Source organism: Vicugna pacos, chromosome 6 (assembly GCF_048564905.1).
Source record: "Vicugna pacos chromosome 6, VicPac4, whole genome shotgun sequence".
In the NCBI taxonomy this organism is placed as follows: Eukaryota; Metazoa; Chordata; class Mammalia; order Artiodactyla; family Camelidae; genus Vicugna; species Vicugna pacos.
This window is the reverse complement of record NC_132992.1, coordinates 38,812,565-38,832,860: the sequence shown is the minus strand read 5'-3', so window position 1 is coordinate 38,832,860 and position 20,296 is coordinate 38,812,565. Positions and strand designations below refer to the sequence as shown.

At 39.6% G+C, this 20,296-nt stretch overlaps 1 protein-coding gene across 2 annotated transcripts; it reads right to left on the bottom strand.

Annotated features, from left to right (window-relative positions):
• Nucleotides 1-1,990: 1,990 nt before the first annotated feature.
• COCH (cochlin) lies at nucleotides 1,991-15,971 on the bottom strand. Of its 2 annotated transcripts, none has more exons than XM_072962915.1 (12): nucleotides 15,857-15,971; nucleotides 14,991-15,047; nucleotides 14,855-14,902; nucleotides 12,622-12,778; nucleotides 11,621-11,754; nucleotides 10,935-10,997; nucleotides 10,212-10,256; nucleotides 9,784-9,931; nucleotides 7,188-7,291; nucleotides 6,260-6,486; nucleotides 5,572-6,088; nucleotides 1,991-2,987 (listed from the first exon to the last, which is right to left on the bottom strand). In XM_072962915.1, exons 2-12 carry the CDS (start codon nucleotides 15,022-15,024, stop codon nucleotides 2,812-2,814), a joined length of 1,653 nt encoding a protein of 550 aa, XP_072819016.1. In that variant the 5' UTR covers nucleotides 15,025-15,047; nucleotides 15,857-15,971; the 3' UTR covers nucleotides 1,991-2,811. The 2 variants fall into 2 exon arrangements, with proteins under 2 accessions (XP_072819016.1, XP_006207636.1); XM_006207574.4 differs by lacking the exon at nucleotides 15,857-15,971 and adding an exon at nucleotides 15,397-15,458.
• Between the last annotated feature and the right edge of the window lie 4,325 nt (nucleotides 15,972-20,296).

Here is a 20,296-nt window from a genome sequence, read left to right as displayed (position 1 = left end):
CTTTTCCAGATAGATGCCCAGGAGTGGGATTTCTGGATCATATGGTAACTATTTGTAGTTTTTTAAGGAATCACCATACCATTCTTCGTAGTGACTGCATCAATTTACATTTCCACCAACAGTGTAGGAGGGTTCCCTTTTTTTCGCACCCTCTCCAACATTTATTATTTGTAGACTTTTTGATGATGGCCATTCTGACCCGTGTGAGGTGATTACTCACTGTAGTTTTGATTGGCATTTCTCTAATTAGCAATGTTGAGCATATTTTCACATGCCTGTTGGCCATCTCTAAGTCTTTGGAGAAATATCTGTTTAGATCTCTTGTCCATTTTTTGATTTTTTTTAAATTATTGAGTTGTATAAGCTGCTTGTATGTTTTGGAAATTAAGCTCTTGTTGGTCCCATCGTTTGCAGGTATTTTCTACCGGTCAGTAGGTTTTCTTTTTTTGTTGTTTATGGTTTTCTTAGCTGTGCAAAAGCTTGTAAGTTTGATTAGGTACCATTTGTTTGTTCTTGCTTTTATTTTATTTCTATTGTCTAGGGAAACTGGCCTAAGAAAACATTGCTGTGATTTATATCAGAATGTTTTGCTTATGTTCTAGGACTTTTATGGTGTCATCTCTTTTATTTTTAAGTCTTTAAGCCATTATTGAGTTTATTTTGGTGTATGCTGTGAGGGAGTGTTCTAACTTCATTGATTTAGATGTGGCTGTCCAGCTTTCCCAACACTACTTGACGAAGAAACTATAAGAATGTTTTTATATATAAACTTTAATTAATGTTGACTTTCTCAATATTTAATCACATTCTACCTTTTTCATACTTGTTTTCATGTACTCATATTTCAAAGTAAGTTATCCACTGAGGACTAAACATACCATTTAGTGCATTAAAGGTTATAAATGGGCTTAGCATAATTGAAATTGAGGTATGCTTGCAGAAGTTGGATTATCTTTTAAACCCCTTTTACTCTTTTTTCAAAAGTTGTTAACCCTATATATTGATTATATTTTCTTCTAAAAATAATTAGTAGTAACAATACATAAAGTATTTAATTCTGCTCTCTTGCTCCAAGTCCAAATATTAGCTTCCCTGGTTACCTCAAGGCTTTGTCCTTTATAAAATGTTTAAAAGTATTTTTAAGAGGAGGGTATGTGTGCAGCATGCATGAGGTCCTGGGTTTGATCCTCAGTACCTGCAGTAAATGAATGAATGAATAAGTAAATAAATAAACCTAATAACCCCACAGAAACTTTTTTAGAGAATTTTTAAAATTTAAAAATTTTTGTAGTTAAATGAAAATTCTTGTTAAATGAATCAGTCATATTTGCAGCTTTTGAAAAAGGCGGAGGATGGTCAGGGGAGTCATTGACTTCCCATATTGTGTTTTGTCAAATTTTTATATAATGTCAAGGGCAATTTCAGTTTTCCCTCTGTGATACATACTTCTTTCATTCCTTTTACAAAAGCAATAAAATTGTTTAACTCAAAAAATTCATTGGGATATATAATACTGCAACCAGTTAACACCTTTTTCAGGTCAATCAGTTGTAAGCCATTTGAGATGGGATCAGCGTATGTGTGAAGGGAGATAGTGTGCAGGTGGATGAGGGTAAGGATAGTTGCTGTCTGTAGAGAAGATAGGATGAGATGGCAGTGCACCTCTGTTGGAGGGGAGAGTTCTTGGTGAGGTAATGATAGTTACGGTAAGGGGGTTTTGATCACTTTTCTTGGGAACCAACTTTGCAAGCACATTTAAGTAAAAATAATGTTAATCACAAGACAATTTTTGTTGAACCAAGTAACCAAAAGCATCTGCGTATTTTCTGTGCATAGTGCTTAATGCCTAGGCATTCACTGAGTAATAGAAAAATAAATATGCTTCGTCTTACTGCATGATTTTAAGAAAAAACTCCACACAAAGTAGCTAATGTAGAATTTTTATCATGTCCTAGGGAGAGACACTTGAAATAATAAGAACTAAGGCACCTTAGAATAATAGTCACTAGCAGTTTTATTGCTTAGTCAAAGTACAGTTTTTCTTCCTGCAGTTCTGCTATTTGAAAGATGTGCTTTTCATTAAAGCTAAATGTTTAAAGTACAAGTGGTAAGTAAAAATTTACCAACTTAAGATTTTTTCAATATGTGGATGACTTTTAGAGTATAATCCAAGTATATCAATACACATATAAAAGGATATAAATAGAAAAATACCAGGCAGTCTTGCTATGTTGTTCAGTGTGATATTTGTTATAAGTTATTATGAAAATACACTACAAGAGGCTTGATACCTATTTCATCTGTAATAACTTTTTAGCCTATTAAATAACATCTATATTGTTGATTGGTTTTAAGACAATATCTACTTGGGTCAAAATATTTACATTTGAACTAAGTTAAAGAACTGTTTTCTGTTTGTTTCACTTTCCTTATATGTTTAACACAGAATTAGAGAAGGAATGTTGCTTTTGGTCTAAATAACAGATTCTTTAATTGAGCTATAGAATTTACATATCTGTACATTTAATATGCATGTTAGAATAGAACTCTTAACATTTTAACCTACAATATCTCCTCTTTCCTGAGTTTCTAAGAGTCATGATTTTGAAGCCTCAGCAGAGTGTTTTGAATAAGTCTAACTTGTACTTAGAAAGATAAGAGCTTTAAACGAATGCTTATTTGTTTACATTTGTTGGCATCTTTAATAGTTTTGTATGTGATCTTAATATGCTATATAGTATTTCAGTATTACTAGGATACAACTTATATATTATATCCTTGCACTTTTTTTTCAGTGTCAAAATGTCACCATTATTGCTGGGATTCTAAGAAATCTCTACAGATGCCTCTGATGACATCGGAAACAATTGGTTCTAATCCTGTGAACTCTCTTGTGAAGAAAGCATGTGACTCCTTTGGTTTAGAGGCCATATCTTTTAGGTCATCCAGAGGTGCCCAAGCCACGCCGACAGAGAAGATGGTGATACCTGCAATGCAAGTATTTTTAAGTGAATTAAAACTAAGTTCCAGCTTATGTATAAAATGACATGTGTATGTTTTTAATACATCAGTGCATAGTTTCAGACAAAACTGCCTTGTAATGCCTGAAGTACTAAATCCCCTGTAACAAATTGTTAGGTAGGTTTTAACATTCACTGTGATGAAAATGGCTAAATAGTTTGGTCAAAACAAAACCAGAGTTTTGCCATCAGTGTAATTTACCACATTAACAGATAAATCATATGATTCCTGAAAGAAAAAGTATTTGAGAAAGTTCAACTTCCATTCATGATAGAACACAGTAAGCTAGAAACAGAAGGAAACGTTCTTACCCTGATGATAATACCTAAAAGCAAACAAATGAATAAGCCCTTAGCAACCATACTTAGTAAAATGGTGAAAACTTCCCCTCTGAGTTTGGCATGAGAAACGAATGCCTGCTATCATCACTTCAATTAACCGTTATACTGCAGTCATAGCCAGTATAATAGAGCAAGAAAGAATGACACAAAAGATGGGAACATAAATGGTGAAAGTTTTCTAAGGCTGTTGCATTGTCTGGGGAATGGTGACTAGTCCTCTGTGAATGATAAATGTTTCTTCTATTTCAATCTTTATGTTACATTGGCAAACTGACCAATAGAAATGGTTAGTCTTTAATCCCCAAGCAAAAGTCTTGTGGTGATTAAAAAAAAAAAGACAAATGTCTGAAGCTGGATAATTTGGGGGGGGGGCTGGTAATTAGGTTTGTTTGTTTATTTTTAGTGGAGGTACTGGGGATTGAACCCAGGACCTTGTGCATGCTAAGCACACACTCCTACCACTGAGCTATACCCTCCCCCCTGGGATAATTTTTTATTATTGGATAGATAAGCATCCATCTGCATTCCCTGACCCACTAGAAGGCTTTTACTCCAGCTGTACATTTTGATTAGGGTGATATTACATTTATTTCATCACCTCAATCCCAATTGTAGACGCAGTGGTTTAGCAGATTCTGAGTGTAGATGAAATCCCCCATAAAGTTTTTAGAGTTTCTGAAATAGCTACCTCCCTCCTATCCAAAGCTTCATCCTCCTCCTCATGGTAGACAGTACTTAGTGGTGAATACTTAAGATATAAATAAAGCAGGTTTAGATGATGTAAAAGCTAATTGAAACAATATCTGATCTATCACCACTTGCCAGTCCTTTCCTCTCCATGGCAAAGTTGTCAAACGAATTTCTCCACCTCAGTTTTTTCCACTTTTAATTCTGCATTCAAGCTCAGACTGTCTAGCTCAGGCCCAGTATGTAATTACAGTTAACAAACAAATCAGCTGTGACCTAGCCCTGAAAGCCTAGCCTATTTTTTGGCTTTTGCTAACTTTCACTTCACTATCACTGAAGGATAATTTTCATGAAAATAGTGTGGCCCAGCCTCCTGAAATTCAATTAATCATATAGGGAAAATATATTTGAATTTATTTAGTTCACTTTATTTAGCCTGAATCCAATCCTGTTAAGCATAAAGTCAGTAAGATACACTTCAAAGGAGTATAATAGCAAACAGGTCTATCAACATAAGTTAGTTGCTGAGGTATACATTAAGTCAAATGTATAAAAATAAACCAGTGTATAGCTTAAACTGCATGTATCCGTTCTCTGACCTACTTAATAAAAACAGTGTCCCATCAATATCTATAAAAGTCCATAAATGCATTGGCATAGGTGGTAATGAGTGTATAAAAGGAAAAGTTAATTCATTAGAAATTAAGTAGGGAAAAGGGAGTACAGAAGAGTATAGAAAAATACAAGGTTGTTCATCCCCTACTCCCAAGTTAGCATTTTTGTTTTTTCAAATATTGGACTCCCAACCACTCAGTTTTATCCCAGGGAGGGGAACCTCAGCTCTTTCCGGCCTATATGATCTTAGCAACACACATGCTAATGTCTTCAAAAACTAGAGGCCTTTGCCAAAATAAACATTAAAGTTAGGTTAGACAGAGGAAAATTTTTATACCCTTTTATTGGTGTTTCATTATCTTAAGGGGGAAAAAGACACTAAAAAGGAAATTTAGATGGAATAGAATTAATGTATTTATTGGTGATCTTAGAAAACTCATGCCAGACTGAAAACTACTGAAAGAAAAAAGTTAGGATAAATTATCAAGTAGCAGAGTCATAGTAAATTATAATAATCTGTAACTTCGGAGGTATAAACTCCAAGTTTGAGCCAAACATGAACACCTGTATCATATTTCCTTGACACATGACATGGTTCTCGTGACAGTTCTCCCAAAAATACAGTTACTAGGAGTATGGATTCAGCCAAACTGCATGGGTTTGAATACTGGCCTCACGAGGTTACTCGCTGTGTGATTTGGGGGAAGGTGGTTTCCTTATCTGTAGGATGAGATTAGTAGGGCTGCTTTGACAGTTAAATCAGTGAATATTGGGTAAAGCTCTTAAAACAGTAACTGCCACACTATACGTGTTTGTTCAATAAAATAAATACGTAAGTTTATATTTACTCCTAAAATTCACTGACCCCTCTTCAGTTCCCTTTCCAGACAAAAAACAAGGACCTTACCTGCATCGTGTGCAGCAGCGGCAGGGCCTCGGACATCATCGTAGGACTGCCCGTCTGTGACAATTACTAGGAAGTTCTTGTTGGGGCTGTCCCTCACGGGGCCAAACACATTTCTAACAGTAAAGGAAATGGCATCACCAGTAGCTGTCCCGCCACTCATGTAGCGGATGTTTCTGATAGCCGCTAGGACATTCTCCTTGGTGGTATAGTCAGCGAAACCGAACTCCATGTGCTGATCGTAGGTGAACTGCACGGCAGCTATCTTGGCACCAATGTCTGAGATTTCAAAAGTCTTAGCTATGTTGGAAACAAATTCAAGCATGAGGCGGAAATTGCTGTCCCCAACACTACTGGAGCCATCAATTAGAAAGGCGATGTTCACTGAGTTGTAACAGGTCTTGCTGCACATCATTTGCTCGTGAGAGCAGAGCTTCTGTACCAGAGGCTTCACATACTTTGTGGTGCCAAACCAGTTGGGCATGTGGTAAGAGAAGAAGCCGTTACTCCGACAGACAGCCTAATGGAGGCAACACAAAGAAGATATCCAAAGAATCAAAAGTTTCTTTAAAATTGTGAAAACATTAAATCTTGAATATTCAAAGTTAATCCAGAGAGAGCCCAGTTAGCACTATGCCTTGAGGTCCAAAACTGAATCACTACCAAAAGACGACACCTCTTACCTTCTTACCTTGTCAATAAACGCAACATCCTGAACCATCCCCAGTTCCTCAGGGATAGGCTTAGCCACAGAGACTATAAATACATTGACACCAAACTCTCTGGCCACAATGCCTGCTTCCTCGATGTCATCAGAAGGCCAGCCATCAATAAATACCACCACCACTTTGGGAATCCCTTTCCTCACTCCAGCATCAGTTGTGAAGAATTTCTGGGCAGTATGCTTCAGGGCTTTTCCTAGGTTTGAAAAAGAAGCAAACTACAACAGCACTACTGCTCAAAAGACATTTTTATTTCCCTGTACCAACTTGATGCATCCAAGTCTAAGAATTTAACTTATTTAGAACAAAGTTCTTTAACAGATGCATCAGATGGGAAAGTGTAATTATCCATCAGGCCTATTTTTTGCCTTTCAACCCACATTACTTCCCCCATCACCTCCCAGAAACATTTCCTTTCATCAATCACCAGTCAGAAACATGAAACTGACTCCCACATCTGTACCTGTGCTATCCAGCCCCTTAGTGACTGCTTAGTACCTCTAAGGACTCAGAACAAGAAATCTCCCTTCAGAAGTTCCAGAGACCTACTCTAGTTCTTTCTGCCACATCTGCCATCATTAGTGGAGTCTGTTGATCTTTGCCTCTTTTAAACATTCTAAATAGGTACTTCTCTAAAGTGGCATCTGCCCTGTCCAATATGAGGATTTTAAGTCACAATGTTTTATTTTTTTTAAGATAAGCAATATCAATAAACCCTTTGGTACATTTTCTATTGTCAATCAAATATCTCAGATAATCAAATACAGACCTAACCAAGATCAGTGCCAGGAGGAAGAGTTTCACATCTGCTTGTATAAACTAGCATAATACTATCTTACATGTCTGATCGTTCATAACCCGCTCTGTGTCACATCCCAGGTGCCAAAGTCTACTTACCTGTATTGGAATTACCCCCTCTGAAACCTACTTCCTTTATGGCGAACAAAACATCTTTGGCTGATGTAAAGTTTTTCAAGTAAAATTCTATTTTGGGATGTTCACTAAAGTAAAAAAAAGAAAAAATGTTATCCAGAGAGAATTGCAAAGGCAAAACAAACAAGCAACATTACATACCTCAAAAAAAAAAGTCTTTAAATTGAACAATGCCTAAGCTGCTTTCTTAATCCTACAGCATACAGCCAATTAAGGTATAGCATCCTTACTTGAATTTTTAGGGATCTTTCAGAAATGTAACAAAAATAACTGCTACCTTGGGGGTTTATTATATTATGGGTAATATGCTAAATACATACTACATGTATAATCCCATTTCATCGTAACTCTACAGGTAGAAATTATTAGCCCTATTATATAAATGAAGAAACTGAGGCTTAGAACACTTAGGTAATTTGCCTGACAAAACCACATTTTAAATTCTGGTTTGTCTGGCTCTTAAACTATATAGAGCACTTGAAACCAGGCTTGGCTCAAGGCACTAGGCTTAATGGAAATCTGCAGTTGGGCACCAGATAGTTCAGTTGGAAGGCAGCTGGGTGTGAGGCCAGGTCTGCTCCAGTGGGGTACCTTGGAAGCCCTGAATAGTCTGTCTATTAACCCAGGTCCCTGGGCAGAAGAGGCAATTTCAGTGACACTAAGGCCAACATTTTTTTTAAATGAGAAAACTTATAAGGAAACAAATTATAAAGTATTACAACATTGAAATTTTCTTGCAGTAAATGATTTTGACATTTGCCAACCTTACAATTATGTGTAAGAGATTTGGGACTTTCCATATTTAATAGTAAAAGAATTTCAACTACTCTGTGTTCATTAGAGACCACGTGGAGTAAAACAGTTAAAGTACAATTTGTTGTGTTTAGTTTTTAGATAAGTGAAAATTTCATAAGTGGAAAATTTTAAGATCCTAGCATTATCAATTGCCATTAAGTCAGGATTTGTGAGGGACAAGTATAGCACTGATTATATTTCTGCATACCTGGTGTAATATTGGGTCACAAAATCAGATTTCATGGGTTGATAACCTTTTCACTTTTATGGTCACTCTTCAACTATCCAAATTACGATTTATGACATTTAATCTTATTTTTGCATCCTTAATGAGATATTCTCCTATTCTACTTAAACTCTTGGTTATAGTTTATCTATTCTAATGTTCCTCCTAAAACAGAAAAACTGTAAGCCAGGAAGTTTATAGAGAAGCTAGTCTTTGTTTGAATCTACAAGGTAGTGTGTAGCTTTCATCTTGAAAAAGAATTGGATAAAAATAGCAAACAAAAAATATTAGAAGAAAAATATTGAAGGGAATTTGCCCTATGAGATGTTAAAATGTTAAAGAAAGCTACAATAAGCAAAGTATTATAGAAAAGATGTAAGAATTAGTATATGGATCAAAGAAACAGATTTGTCTAAACTTATAAATCACAAATCAATGGAGTAAGAAGCTTTTTTTTTTTTAAGGTGTGGGACAGATGGTTAAATTATGTATGAAACAACAAAGTTAAAAATTCTCACACTCCAAAAATTTCTATCTAAATTAAGAACCAATTGTAAAAAATAACAAGTGAAATGTAGATTAATATTTGTAATACTACTGGTGACGCTCATACACTGCTGATAGCAGTTTAAACTGGATCAGATTTCTGGAAAGCAATTTAGCTGTTTAGATCAGAAGTCTTAAAAATGTCAGAACCCTTTGACACTGATAGGAATCTAGCCCAATAGACTAATCAGAGGTGGCATAAGGATGTTCATCACAGTGTAATGGTGAAAAAATAAAATGGTTAAATAAATCATGCTAAGGAACATTATCAAACATCATTTTTGAAACACCATTTTCTGAAGAATATTTGTGGTATGGTGAAATGCTCAAAATACTAAGGGATTAAAAACCCAGGATATAAGACATTTTTATAGTCTGAGCTTTTGAAAAAGAAACACATATATAGTCAAATATTTTCTTAATACTGAAAGGAAATAAAATATTTTACAGCAATCATCTCTGAGGGGTTTATTTGGGAAATTTGTTTTCTTTGTGTTTTATATGTTTTCCAATCTTTCTATTAGGTGCATATTATAATCTTAAAAGACATCAATACATATTATTAAATGAATAAAAGGTTAAGCTTCAGATCTCCAGTTATGGACTATGGAAAGAGCTAAAAAGAATAACTACAGAATAGGGGGTAGGAATAACCATCACTGCTTCCTCTTGCAGCAAAGAGGAATTAGGAATTGAACAGAGTAGATGTGCAGAGGTAATCTGTATGAGCAACAAGGCTTTTAGCCTACCTTCTGGTTCTCAAATAGATAGCATGTAATTCTCTAAATCCTTTCATTCCAAAAAGGAAACACTTCCACTACCCAGTCTGCTCAGGCAGTCTTAAATTCTGACTTTCCAGTTTGGAAATCCAGATTGTTCACAACTCAATATGTTTATATTTAAGTGAAATGAATGTACCTCCTAAAAGAAGTGATCATTTGTCATCATTTGAAATATCATTCAAGTCTCCTCCCATTTTAACAAGATTGGTACCTGGCTTGAACAAGGCCCACGTGCGGCCCTTCTGTTCCAATTCCCAACATTAGAGCCACTTTCCCAACAAAATTCTTCTGTAGATTAAATCGGCGTTGCCCAATATTAAAACTTCCATCGATCAGAAATGCAATGTCTGCTTTACAGTCTGTGAACATCCAAATAAGTTCTCCCATTAGCAGTTTCAGGAGGAGGGAGGGAAGGACTATATTCAATATCTTATAATGAACCATAGTGGAAAAGAATATGAAAAAGAATATATATATATGTGTGTGTGTGTATAGCTGAGTCACTTTGCTGTACACCAGAAGCTAATACAATATTATAAATCAACTATACATCAATTTTAAAAAAATTAAATAAAAATAAAGAGGAGACAAGGGGAGAAAGAAAATGTTATATTCCCAAATGGATGTCCAGACTCTCACCCTTATTGCCAGTTTTCTTCTCTGGTGTTTTCTTTAGTCGTTTACCTGAAACAAAAGAAGCACTTGGCATTAGCAAAAGCAAGACAGTTTCATACAAGAAATTCACATGGGGAAAAGCTCATGAGTGTCATTCTTGAAAAGACTTTAAAAAAATTAGTTTCCTCATGATTTTCTGGACTGACGAAGCAATGCCCCAACAAAGAAACAAGTCAGGACTGTAGTAGGCCTACATATTTAATACACCTTCAATCCAGGACTTTCATATCCCAAACCCACAGTTGAAGAAGGATTGGAAACTCAGAGTTAGATTCTAATGTTCTCAATTTCCTTAACTTTAAAATTGTCATAGTCTTAAAAAGGAAGATCCCTGGCTATTTCTAATACAGACATGCATTAATTCCTTTTATTTATATGACAAATGGAAGTAGGAGGTTCCAGGTAATTTTACTTAGACCAGGTTCTAAACATGATTTATCGAATCAAGGGGAAATGGCAGGACTTCAAGAGAATGTTTGGTAGCAGAGCTTATCTTTGAAAATAGAATAAGGAATCTGAAATATGAAGTTGAATGTTTCCCTATGTAATATACCAGTAAACTTAAGACAGTTGCTTTGTGTTTAACATCAATATTTTTAAAAAGGAAAGCTTCTGTCAATAACACATTTATTTGTAACTTCCTAAATCTGTGTCAAGCAGCTAGGAGATAGGTTCCATATTTCATACCTGTTGCTGGACGTGCTGTGGATGCTGCTTGTCCTGTAGCTTCCTGGGAACCACTTTTGCCTTCTGTTACAATAAAGAGAAGACTATTTTTTCCTCTCCTGTTTTTACCATCAAAGCATAATGAATCTAATTTAGGGTTCTATAGGATGATAAATGTAATAGAGTGATGGCAATTAGATGAGTTTTGCTGCATGCTAGTTTTAAAACCTTTATTTTTTTTAATGGAGGTACTGGGGATTGAACCCAGAACTTTGCACATGCTAAGCACGTGCTCTGCCACTGAGCTATACCCTCCCTGCTACTGCATGCTAGTTTTGAAGGACCAAAATGGATTCTTATCTATCGTATTTTTAAAAGATCACCCAAAAGTGAATTCACTCTCATTCACTTGTTTTTTGATTTAGGGTACTTGGTAAATGTCAGGGCATTCTAGTTGCAGGCAATTCAAGTTTCTAGTGCCATCTTCTTACAGCAAGATTATTCCTCCCCCTATTCAACCAAGTTTGGCTTCAGTGTGTCCTTGATTCTTGGGATCCCCTGACTCTAACCCATAGTTGACCCTTTCAGTCTTGATCACAGGTTTTTCCATCAGAGTCAAACAGATTGCACTGAGAAAAGGAGAAAACTTTTTTGAGGTTGGGGAGACAATATTTACACAAAAGTAAGAACAATTTAATTGTACCTACTTGTCACTGTGAAAGAAGTGGACCATCTGGAAAGCGTCTGAGACTGGATGCCATTGGCAACTACTGAGGAATAGTTTTCTCGACCTGGTAGGCTATAGATACGCACAGGTCCCCCCGACTTGCCGATTACCCCCCTGCAATGCAAGAATAATAGCTAAGATCCTATCAACACCTTTTCAGTGGCATTTGACTTGACTTATACTGCCATGTTGCATCTATTACTCTGATTAATCAAGAAAATAGTTCAGCAGGGAAGAATAGTTCACCACCTAAGGATGCTGCCAAACTTTTAAGAAACTTGCTCACACAGGTATAAAATCTACCTAGGGATACGGTTTTGTGCTGTCAAACTTCTTAAGTGTTAATAAGGACACACTTGCAGTGTTTTGTTCCCTGTAGCTCAGATAATCAGAATTAAGAGTGCCAAACAATTTTCTTAGTTTTCTAAAATACCTTAAATACATGTCCTTAGACTTGATTAAAAAAAAAAGTGTCATATTGGCCATTCTCTTGCATGATAGCAGAGTGGTGATGAGTATGGGCCCTGGAGGCAGACCTGGGTTTTCAGTCCCAGCTCTGGCTCTTGCTAACCATGGTGGCCTTGGGTAAGATACTTGACAACTCTCTGAATTCAGTTTCCTCATCTGTAAAATGGGGTAAAATTGTACCTACCTTGTACAGCTGTGGAGTTGTGGAAGTTAAAATAATGGCTGTCATATAGTAAAAACTCAGAAATATATTACAAGATTAGGAATGCTTTAGAATCACAGGAATCTAGCTACCAAGAAATAATGCAATTTGCTTTCAGTCAGAAGGCTTCCCTTTTGTAGTTGGTGTTTCAAGGATATCCGGGAAAATCTTTAAAATGTGTCCATCTTTTTACAGCCAAAATTGGCACCGAAAGAAAGAAAAAGGGCAGGGTGGGAGGTGTCCTGGTGGCTAAAGAGGGAAAAGAAACAATCACACTTGCATTTCCCTCCTCTTGGCAGGTCTGGGCTTACCTGTGGATAGCAGCACCACAAATGCTTGATACAGAAGCATAGACTATGTTCCCAAACACGGAGAATTCCTCCAGAGAGCAGCCCCCTGGGCAGAGGACATCTGCTTTCTCTTTCCTAATGTCCAGGCCTCTGGTAAAGCATGTGATAGCAATGGGAACTGAAGAGAAAGGACAGAATGTAATAACCATCCTTAGGACTTTTAGGGGAGTGCTGGTGGGGGAACTAAGATATGAGATTGAAATTTTACTTCCCTAATTTCTACACTTCTTGTTAAGAATATTGACTTAGGTACCATTTCACACCATTCCAGATTTTAGCAAGCAAAAATCAGTTTTCCAATTTAGTCCTCAGACACTATAGAGTCTAAAGGGAGAATTTTCTTAGTTCTTATCAATTTAAAAATATATAACTGGAAATATATCAGAACTCAAAAATAACCTTAGTCATTGATCACTTACCAATTCATTCTAGAAATATTTTTAAAAATCTCAACTCTGATTACAACTGTGTACATAGTTGACTGAGGTGAAGATATTAAATCTGGGTTGAACCTCTGAGGAACATTTTCAAAGACACATGCACAATCTAAGTCATCCTTTCCTTCTGAGAACCATTATATCAGTTTTCTTTCAAATGTAGTGCCTTAAAATTATATGTTAATTTAAGCAAACCAGTAAAGATGCTTCACTTTACAGAAGGTTATTTAGCTCAATCACTCATTTTACAGATGAAGTAATTAAAGCCATGGGGTTAATTTGCCCAAGGTCACACAGTCCAAGGAAAATTCTACAGCTCCTGCAGGACAGGAAACAGAAAAGTTAGTCCTTTCGGAATGGAGCATTTTAATCTGAACTGAATTTCTTACTTTTGCTCCAGATCTGTCCAGAGAGATATACCAGGCAGAGAATGCGTTTTTAGACAGCACTATTAATACTCTCAAGTTTTACATGATCAACCTGTCTAATCATCAGTATTTTACTACAAAAGACGTTAGAGACAAGTCCTTGGCAACATGTAACAATATAACTTAGTACAACATATTAATTTATCAATACACTGTAAATATTAAATTGAGGATAGTGTTACTAAATACCATTCTCCAAACACTGGAAATTGTGGTTATCCAAACCCTTTTGAAACAGATGTTAATAATTAAAAAAAATTTTTTCCAAGACAGAGTAATGCTGTCTGGTGGTATTGCCCAACTGAGTAGTCTGCCTCTAACAAGGACCCTCTTCTTGAGAGCCCTCTGTATTGAGCTGTAACCTGGACTGGACACGTTCATGGAAGGGAAGACACCATGCCTGGTACAAGGCTGATTCCTTAGCTCTGAAACACTCTAGATGGCTGGGCAAGTTAAAATCCTTACCCAAAACAGTAGCCTCATACCTATGAGCTTCATACTTGTTAGCAAACAGCCTTAATCCTGCCTCCCTTGTTCGGAAGCATCAGAGGCCCTGACTTTAGCTGTCAACACTGACTTTGGTGTGTGTGCCTGGTGAGTGGGTGGCGCTGAATATAGCCCGCTGCAATACTTACCTTCATTTCTCCTTTCAAGGAAAATCAAGGATAGATTTTGTAAAAAGAGTTTGGTTTTTATACTGTAGAAAACACAACGAACCACACACCCGTTAGTAGACTTCTACATGTGGAACAAACTCTTTTTAGACTCTCTCGAATATGAAATGAGCCCATAAATGCTGCTTTTTAAAATAGGGGCCGTTCCTAGAAACCGCTAGGGAGTCAAACAAGATGGGACAACGACGTAAGCCTCTCTCACCCGGAAACCTCTGTCTGTTTCTGTCTCTGTCCCGAGAGTCTGAAGGCTTCTCCCTGACCCCAAATGCCGCAGAACACCTGGGACTAGTGTGCCCTTTGGTGGGTTTCAACCAATGCCGGCTGCCTTGACCTTCTGATGCCGCTGCTGAGGGGAGGGGAGGCTCACCCAGATACGGGTGTGGATGGGAGGAGGATTCCTTTTCCGCACCTTGAGAAGAACGTGCCCTTTGGACCCCAGGGGCACCCTCGCGAGGGAGAAATGGGTAAGCGCGAGTAGATGGGCTGTAGGTATGAACGCGGCGAACCAGGCAGCACTCGAACCTTCGCGCGCTACAGCTCCGGCCGCCCGCCAAGGCCAAGGGCTCCATCTGAGCGCGTTTCTAAGGGCTGGCCCCCAGCCCCTCCCACCACCCGGACCAAGATCTGCCCTCCTACCCGGGAACCCGCCACTCACCGGCTCCTTCGCTGCCCGCGGGCTCTGTTAGCAGCAGCAGACAGACACCTGAGAAGAGAGGACAGCGCGAGGGCTGGCCCCAGCCTCCACCCCGCTTGGTGCGAGGGGAAGGGGACAGCGAGGGGCGCGTACCCACCGAGGCAGAGAACCGGGATCCAGGCGGCAGACATGGTAGCCAAGGGGATGCTCGGACCTGGGAGAGAGGGAGAATGAGGGAAGCTCCCTAGGAACGGAGACCCCTACGTCCCCACCTCACGGCGTCCGCCGGCCCCTCAGGGATCCCGCACACCCCTCAGAAACCCAGACGCTGCCGAGGGAAGGGCGGGGACCACGGGGCCGCTTTCCTGGAGCTCGCGCCCCTCTCGATCTGGAGGCCACGCTCCGGCTGCAAATCGAGCCAAACCCAGAGTCAGTTGTGCAACCCCGGGCCAGGGTAGAGGTTGCACTATGAAGACAGACAAGCTGGGAGCGGCAAAGAGGAGACACGGATAGGCAGCCGTCAGGATCCCGCACGCCCACGCCGGACGCCCGAGGCGCTGCACCTGAGTCGGATCCGCCCGGCTGCGCCCGAGTGCTGAAAGCGCCGCTCCCGCCGCGGCTATAAAGGCTGGGCGGCGCGCATGAGCACTGTGCGGGGGGCGCGCGGGGAGGGGGCTGGGAGCCTGTCTCCCGGGGCCGGGCGGCGGCCGTCCGGCTCCGCCCTCACCCCCTCCTCACGCCGGGCTGAGGCCTCGTGGAGGCGCCACCCCCGCGGCGCGCGGTTCGACCACCTGGACGCCGCTTCTGTTCCCGGGGGTGGCGCGAAGGCCCGGGGCGGAGGCCCGGGGACCTCGCCAGACCCGGGGTTAGGGGCGTCGGGACGAGTGTGGGACGGCGCTGCGGCCGCGCGCGGGGCGAGACCCGAGCCCAAGGCGCAGGGCACGCGGGCTGGACCGCGTTCCAGCCGGGAGGTTGCCCGACGTGCGCCGGCCAGTCCAGGCCCCACGAGGGAGCGGGCCTCACCCCAGGTGGGGAGCGGGGGTCCCCCACGCACAGTCCCCGCGGCGGGAGCTGCGCCCCTCGTCGCGGACGGGGGCTCTGCCTGAGCTGAGGCGGCTGAGGGAGCGCGGTGTCGCCGCGGCGCAGAGGCCCCCGGAGAGCTACCAGGTACACGCGGCCGCGGAACAAACTTCCCAACTTCGTGCTCCCGTTGAAACAGAGTTCCTACTTCTAAAGTCAAGCCAACCTGGATTTGATAAACGCATGCCCTGTATGGTTAGGAACCCCATCAACGGATTGGTTATTCTTTGGACCTTAGGGATCCAGCCTCCCGACTTCGTTTCTGCGGAAGTCGGGTTTTCCCTGGCTGCTCCATTTACTGCCATGGGTAGGACCACGCTTGGGAGGTGACAACTTACATTAACCTTCTCTTCTAGATCAGGAAGGATTTACATTTGATTGCCTTTGGAATTCCCAGATCTGGTGTCTGTGGTGATTGTACAAATCTGATTTGGCAATGTGCTCTCGGATCCTCTCTCATCCTGATAACTTTTTCCATGTGGAAATGGAAACGCAGAATTCATGGGGAGTGAACGTGACAAACAAATGACCTGCATGGCCTCTGCGGAACCACCCCCAGACTCAGGAGAGATGGCAGCATATCGCTTTTTTCAGACAGTTTTATTATTCCAAAGAATAGGATTTTATTTAGGTCTAAAGAATAACTAATCATTTATGTACCGTAAAAATCTAGCCCTTTTAAGTGATTTCCACGGTTTTTTAGTGCGTTTACAGAGCTATATAACCATCACCGCAATCCACTTTTAGAACATTTCCAGCTCCCCCACAAGGATCCCTAGGCAAGACCAAACTATTTTCCTGTCTCTAAAGGTTTACCTTTTATGGATATTTCATGTAAGTGGAATAATAACTTTTCCTAAGCATAGTTTTTTTGAGTTTCATTCATGATGCAGTGTGTATGAGTACTTTCTTCCTCTTTATTGCTGAATAGCATTTCCATGTGTTTTATGTTAGGACGCAAACATACCATCACCACCTGGAAGCCAATGGTCTTGCAAGTATCCTTTCTATATGGAATGAGTCAGTCCTGTATCAGGCAACAGGAGAGTGTTGATTTCATTCCCTTTACTACCTGAATGTCTGTTGGAGAGAAAGAGACCAAAAACATTTGTAGACTAGGTTTTTGATTCTTATTTTCATGGCTTCCTTAATGATTTAATCTCATGCATAGCAGAGAGAGTTACCCTTTTCTTAGAAACCCAGTGATCTAGCCACTGCCCCTGATATTTTCCTTGGGAGAAATTTTAACCCTTCAGGATGATAAAAGCTGTCTTTTTCGTTATTGTTTGTTGAGTGTCCTTAGTCAGATTTGATAACATCTTCCAATTAGATGGGGCAAATTGTCATGATGCTGTATAATTAGGGAGAGTTCACATCCTGGAAAGAAAGGCTACCACTCCACAGCTCAGCTGGCAGGGGCCCAAATGGCAAAAGGGTACATACTATTCAGAACTCCCGGAGGGTGCAGCCCTCCTGTGATGTAATTTTACTGAAGCATTTGGCAGAGTCAAAACTATGCAGCTATTTCCATGATTGACCCTGAGTTTGTGACTATTAAAAAATAAAGGAAATACCTCATAGAGTTTCATGGATTGTTTACCCAAAGATACATTTTAATTATTTTGTTTTGGAACATTTAAGAGAAGTTAGTCTTTATTTTTCTATTTTGAAAGGCCAACCAAGGACGGTGGGGAAGGGGGGAATGATGTTTCTCATTCTCACTTAGTTTGTACCTCATGCTCACCATAAGTATTTTGAAGAAAAAAATATCTGCACTTTAGAAGCAGCTGCTTCAGCTGTGGAAATATCTGAAGAAGAGAGGGAAAGTCAAAGAAATCTGGGTACATTTGACTTAAAAAGACAAATTGTTTAAGTTGTAGTTTTGTATTCAGTTGGGTAACATTGCCTGGTATTGGACTGCTAGGATGCCTGGTTAGTTTATCCTGCTTTAATTAAGAGTATTTGATAATTCAAAATTTAGACCAACTCCCTGTAGAGCAGTGGATTCCTAGCTGGGCTGCATAATGGAATCACCTGGGGAGCTTTAAAAAGTACTGAAGCTTGAGTCCTACCCTAGAGACTCTAATGTAATTGGTCTGGGGCAGGGCCAGGGCATTAGGAGTTTTTAAAGCTCTCCAGGTGATTCTAATGTAATGCCCAGGGGGGTATAATTCTTAGGTCAATGTTAGAGGTTAAGCTAATAATTCTAATTTTTCATTCTTCTTTCATTATCTTCTCATTAAAATTCCACCTTAAATGTGTCTACTGTGTTCCCCTGATAAAACACGGAAGCATCTGGCCTGATGGTTGTTTGAAAACAATCCTTAATAGAAAAGTTGAAAACTCAATTTCAAAAACAATTTCCCCTGAGCATACTGTCTGGCCACATATCTGACTTTGTGCAGAATGGGCTGGCATCATGAAGGGAGTGGACTGACTCTAAAACTGATACCCTCAGTGGCATCTTCAGGCGTCAGGATGCTGCTGACAGCCCTAAAAGTTTCTCAAGAATAGCATGGTTCTCTAAGTGGATTTACCTCACTACCTACATGGATGACTAGTTCATAGTTTATAGGTCCCCTCTCTTCTGTTTTTACCTGAGTGTGACTCTGGTGTTACTCTGAGATTTTTATGTTTTTGTTGTTGGTATTTTGTTTTTTTATTTTTATTTTTTTAAAGAAATATCTGTCCTAATCCACGCTCTACACCGTTTAAGTTCCCCTGCAAACTGTTACTTAGCTAATGCAATACATAGTAACTTGGTTTTATTTTGGTTACAGTGATCTTAAAGTTAGTTTGTTTCCGTTTAGGAAGTGAACTGTTTACCCTGAATTAACTGTAAGTTTCTGGGATTGTTACAGAGGATAATCAGTTTGGAAGCTCCTATCACTTATGTTATTTGACCCACATGGATATTTATTTTGTACCTAGAATTCCTGAGTCTTTTCCATTATTCACATGTAATACTAAGGATGTATGTACATCTAGCCTTTCAGTTTTTGATGATTCCTAGCAACAGAATAAATGTCCATAGCCTCTAAGAAGTAAATATTGAAAAGTTATTTCACAACATTGCAAACTGACTATACTTTAATAAAAAGAAATTTTTTTAAAAAAGAAAAAATACTTTTCCAAGTTGCTAATCAGGCCCCAAGGAATTAAAAAAAAAAAAAAAGAAAGTTGTTTCAGAGATAGCTCTTTAACCACTAGCAATCATTTTCTTTTTCTGGGCCTCAGTTTCCTTCCCTATAAAGTGAGGGAGATAGACCAAGTGATTGAGGGGACCTCCCCCTGGCTGAATTCTATGGTTTGGCAGATGTTCCCTAGGCATATATAGGATTTAAGGGCTGTGCTGTTTTCTGGGGTTTGGGAAACCTCAGGAAACACTGGCTGTGCCAGCTGGCTTCTAGTGCCCATTCTTTCTTATGCAAGATCTCTTTCTGTTCACCTCCCTCTGCTGAACCATGGCCTGGATCATGTTTGCCCCTTATTTAACAAGAAGCAATGGAGGTCACATTGCCACTGGAATGTCACTGGGACTTCCATCCTAAGGGAGGAAAGCTATGACAGGGAACATATATTAGTTCTACGAGGCCCAGCATACATCCCGTGCAAGCTTCTCAAGATCACGGGTATTTCTCTCTTTTGCTCATTGCTGCAACCCCAGTCTCCAGCGAAGTGTCAGCACATAGTAGGTACTCAAGAAATATTTGTTGAATGAATGAGTCAATCCCATTCTGTCTTATTATTTACTACTTTGTTTTTTTTTTTTAACTTTTAACTTGAGAACAGTTTTAGGTTTACAGAAAAAACAGTAAGATAGTAGAATTTCTGTATACCCCACACCCAGTTTTCCCTGTTATTAACATCTTACGTTAGTATGATACAGTTGTCACAATGAATGAACCAATACTAATACATTAATATTAACTGAAGTCCACCCTTTACTTAGATTTCCTTAGTTCTTATGTAATGTCCCTTTTCTGTTCCAGGACCCTGTCCTGAATACCACATTACATTTAGTTGGCATGTCTTCTAAGACTTCTCTTGACTGTGATGCTTTCTCAGACTTTCCTTATTTTGATGACCTTGACAGTTTTGAAGTGTGCTGTTCAGGTATTTTGTACAATGTCCCTCAGTTTGGATTTGTCTGATATTTTTCTCATCATTAGACTGGTGTTATGTGTTTTAGGGAGGAAGACCATAGAGATGAAGTAACACATTACATCACATCAAGGTGTATGCTATCAACATGACTCCACTGTTGATGCTGTACTCGGTCACCTGGCTGAGGTAGTGTTTGTCAGGTTTCTCCTCTGTAAAGTTGCTTTTTTTGTTCCTCCTTTCCACGTTGTCCTCTTTGGAAGGATGTCACTATGTGTG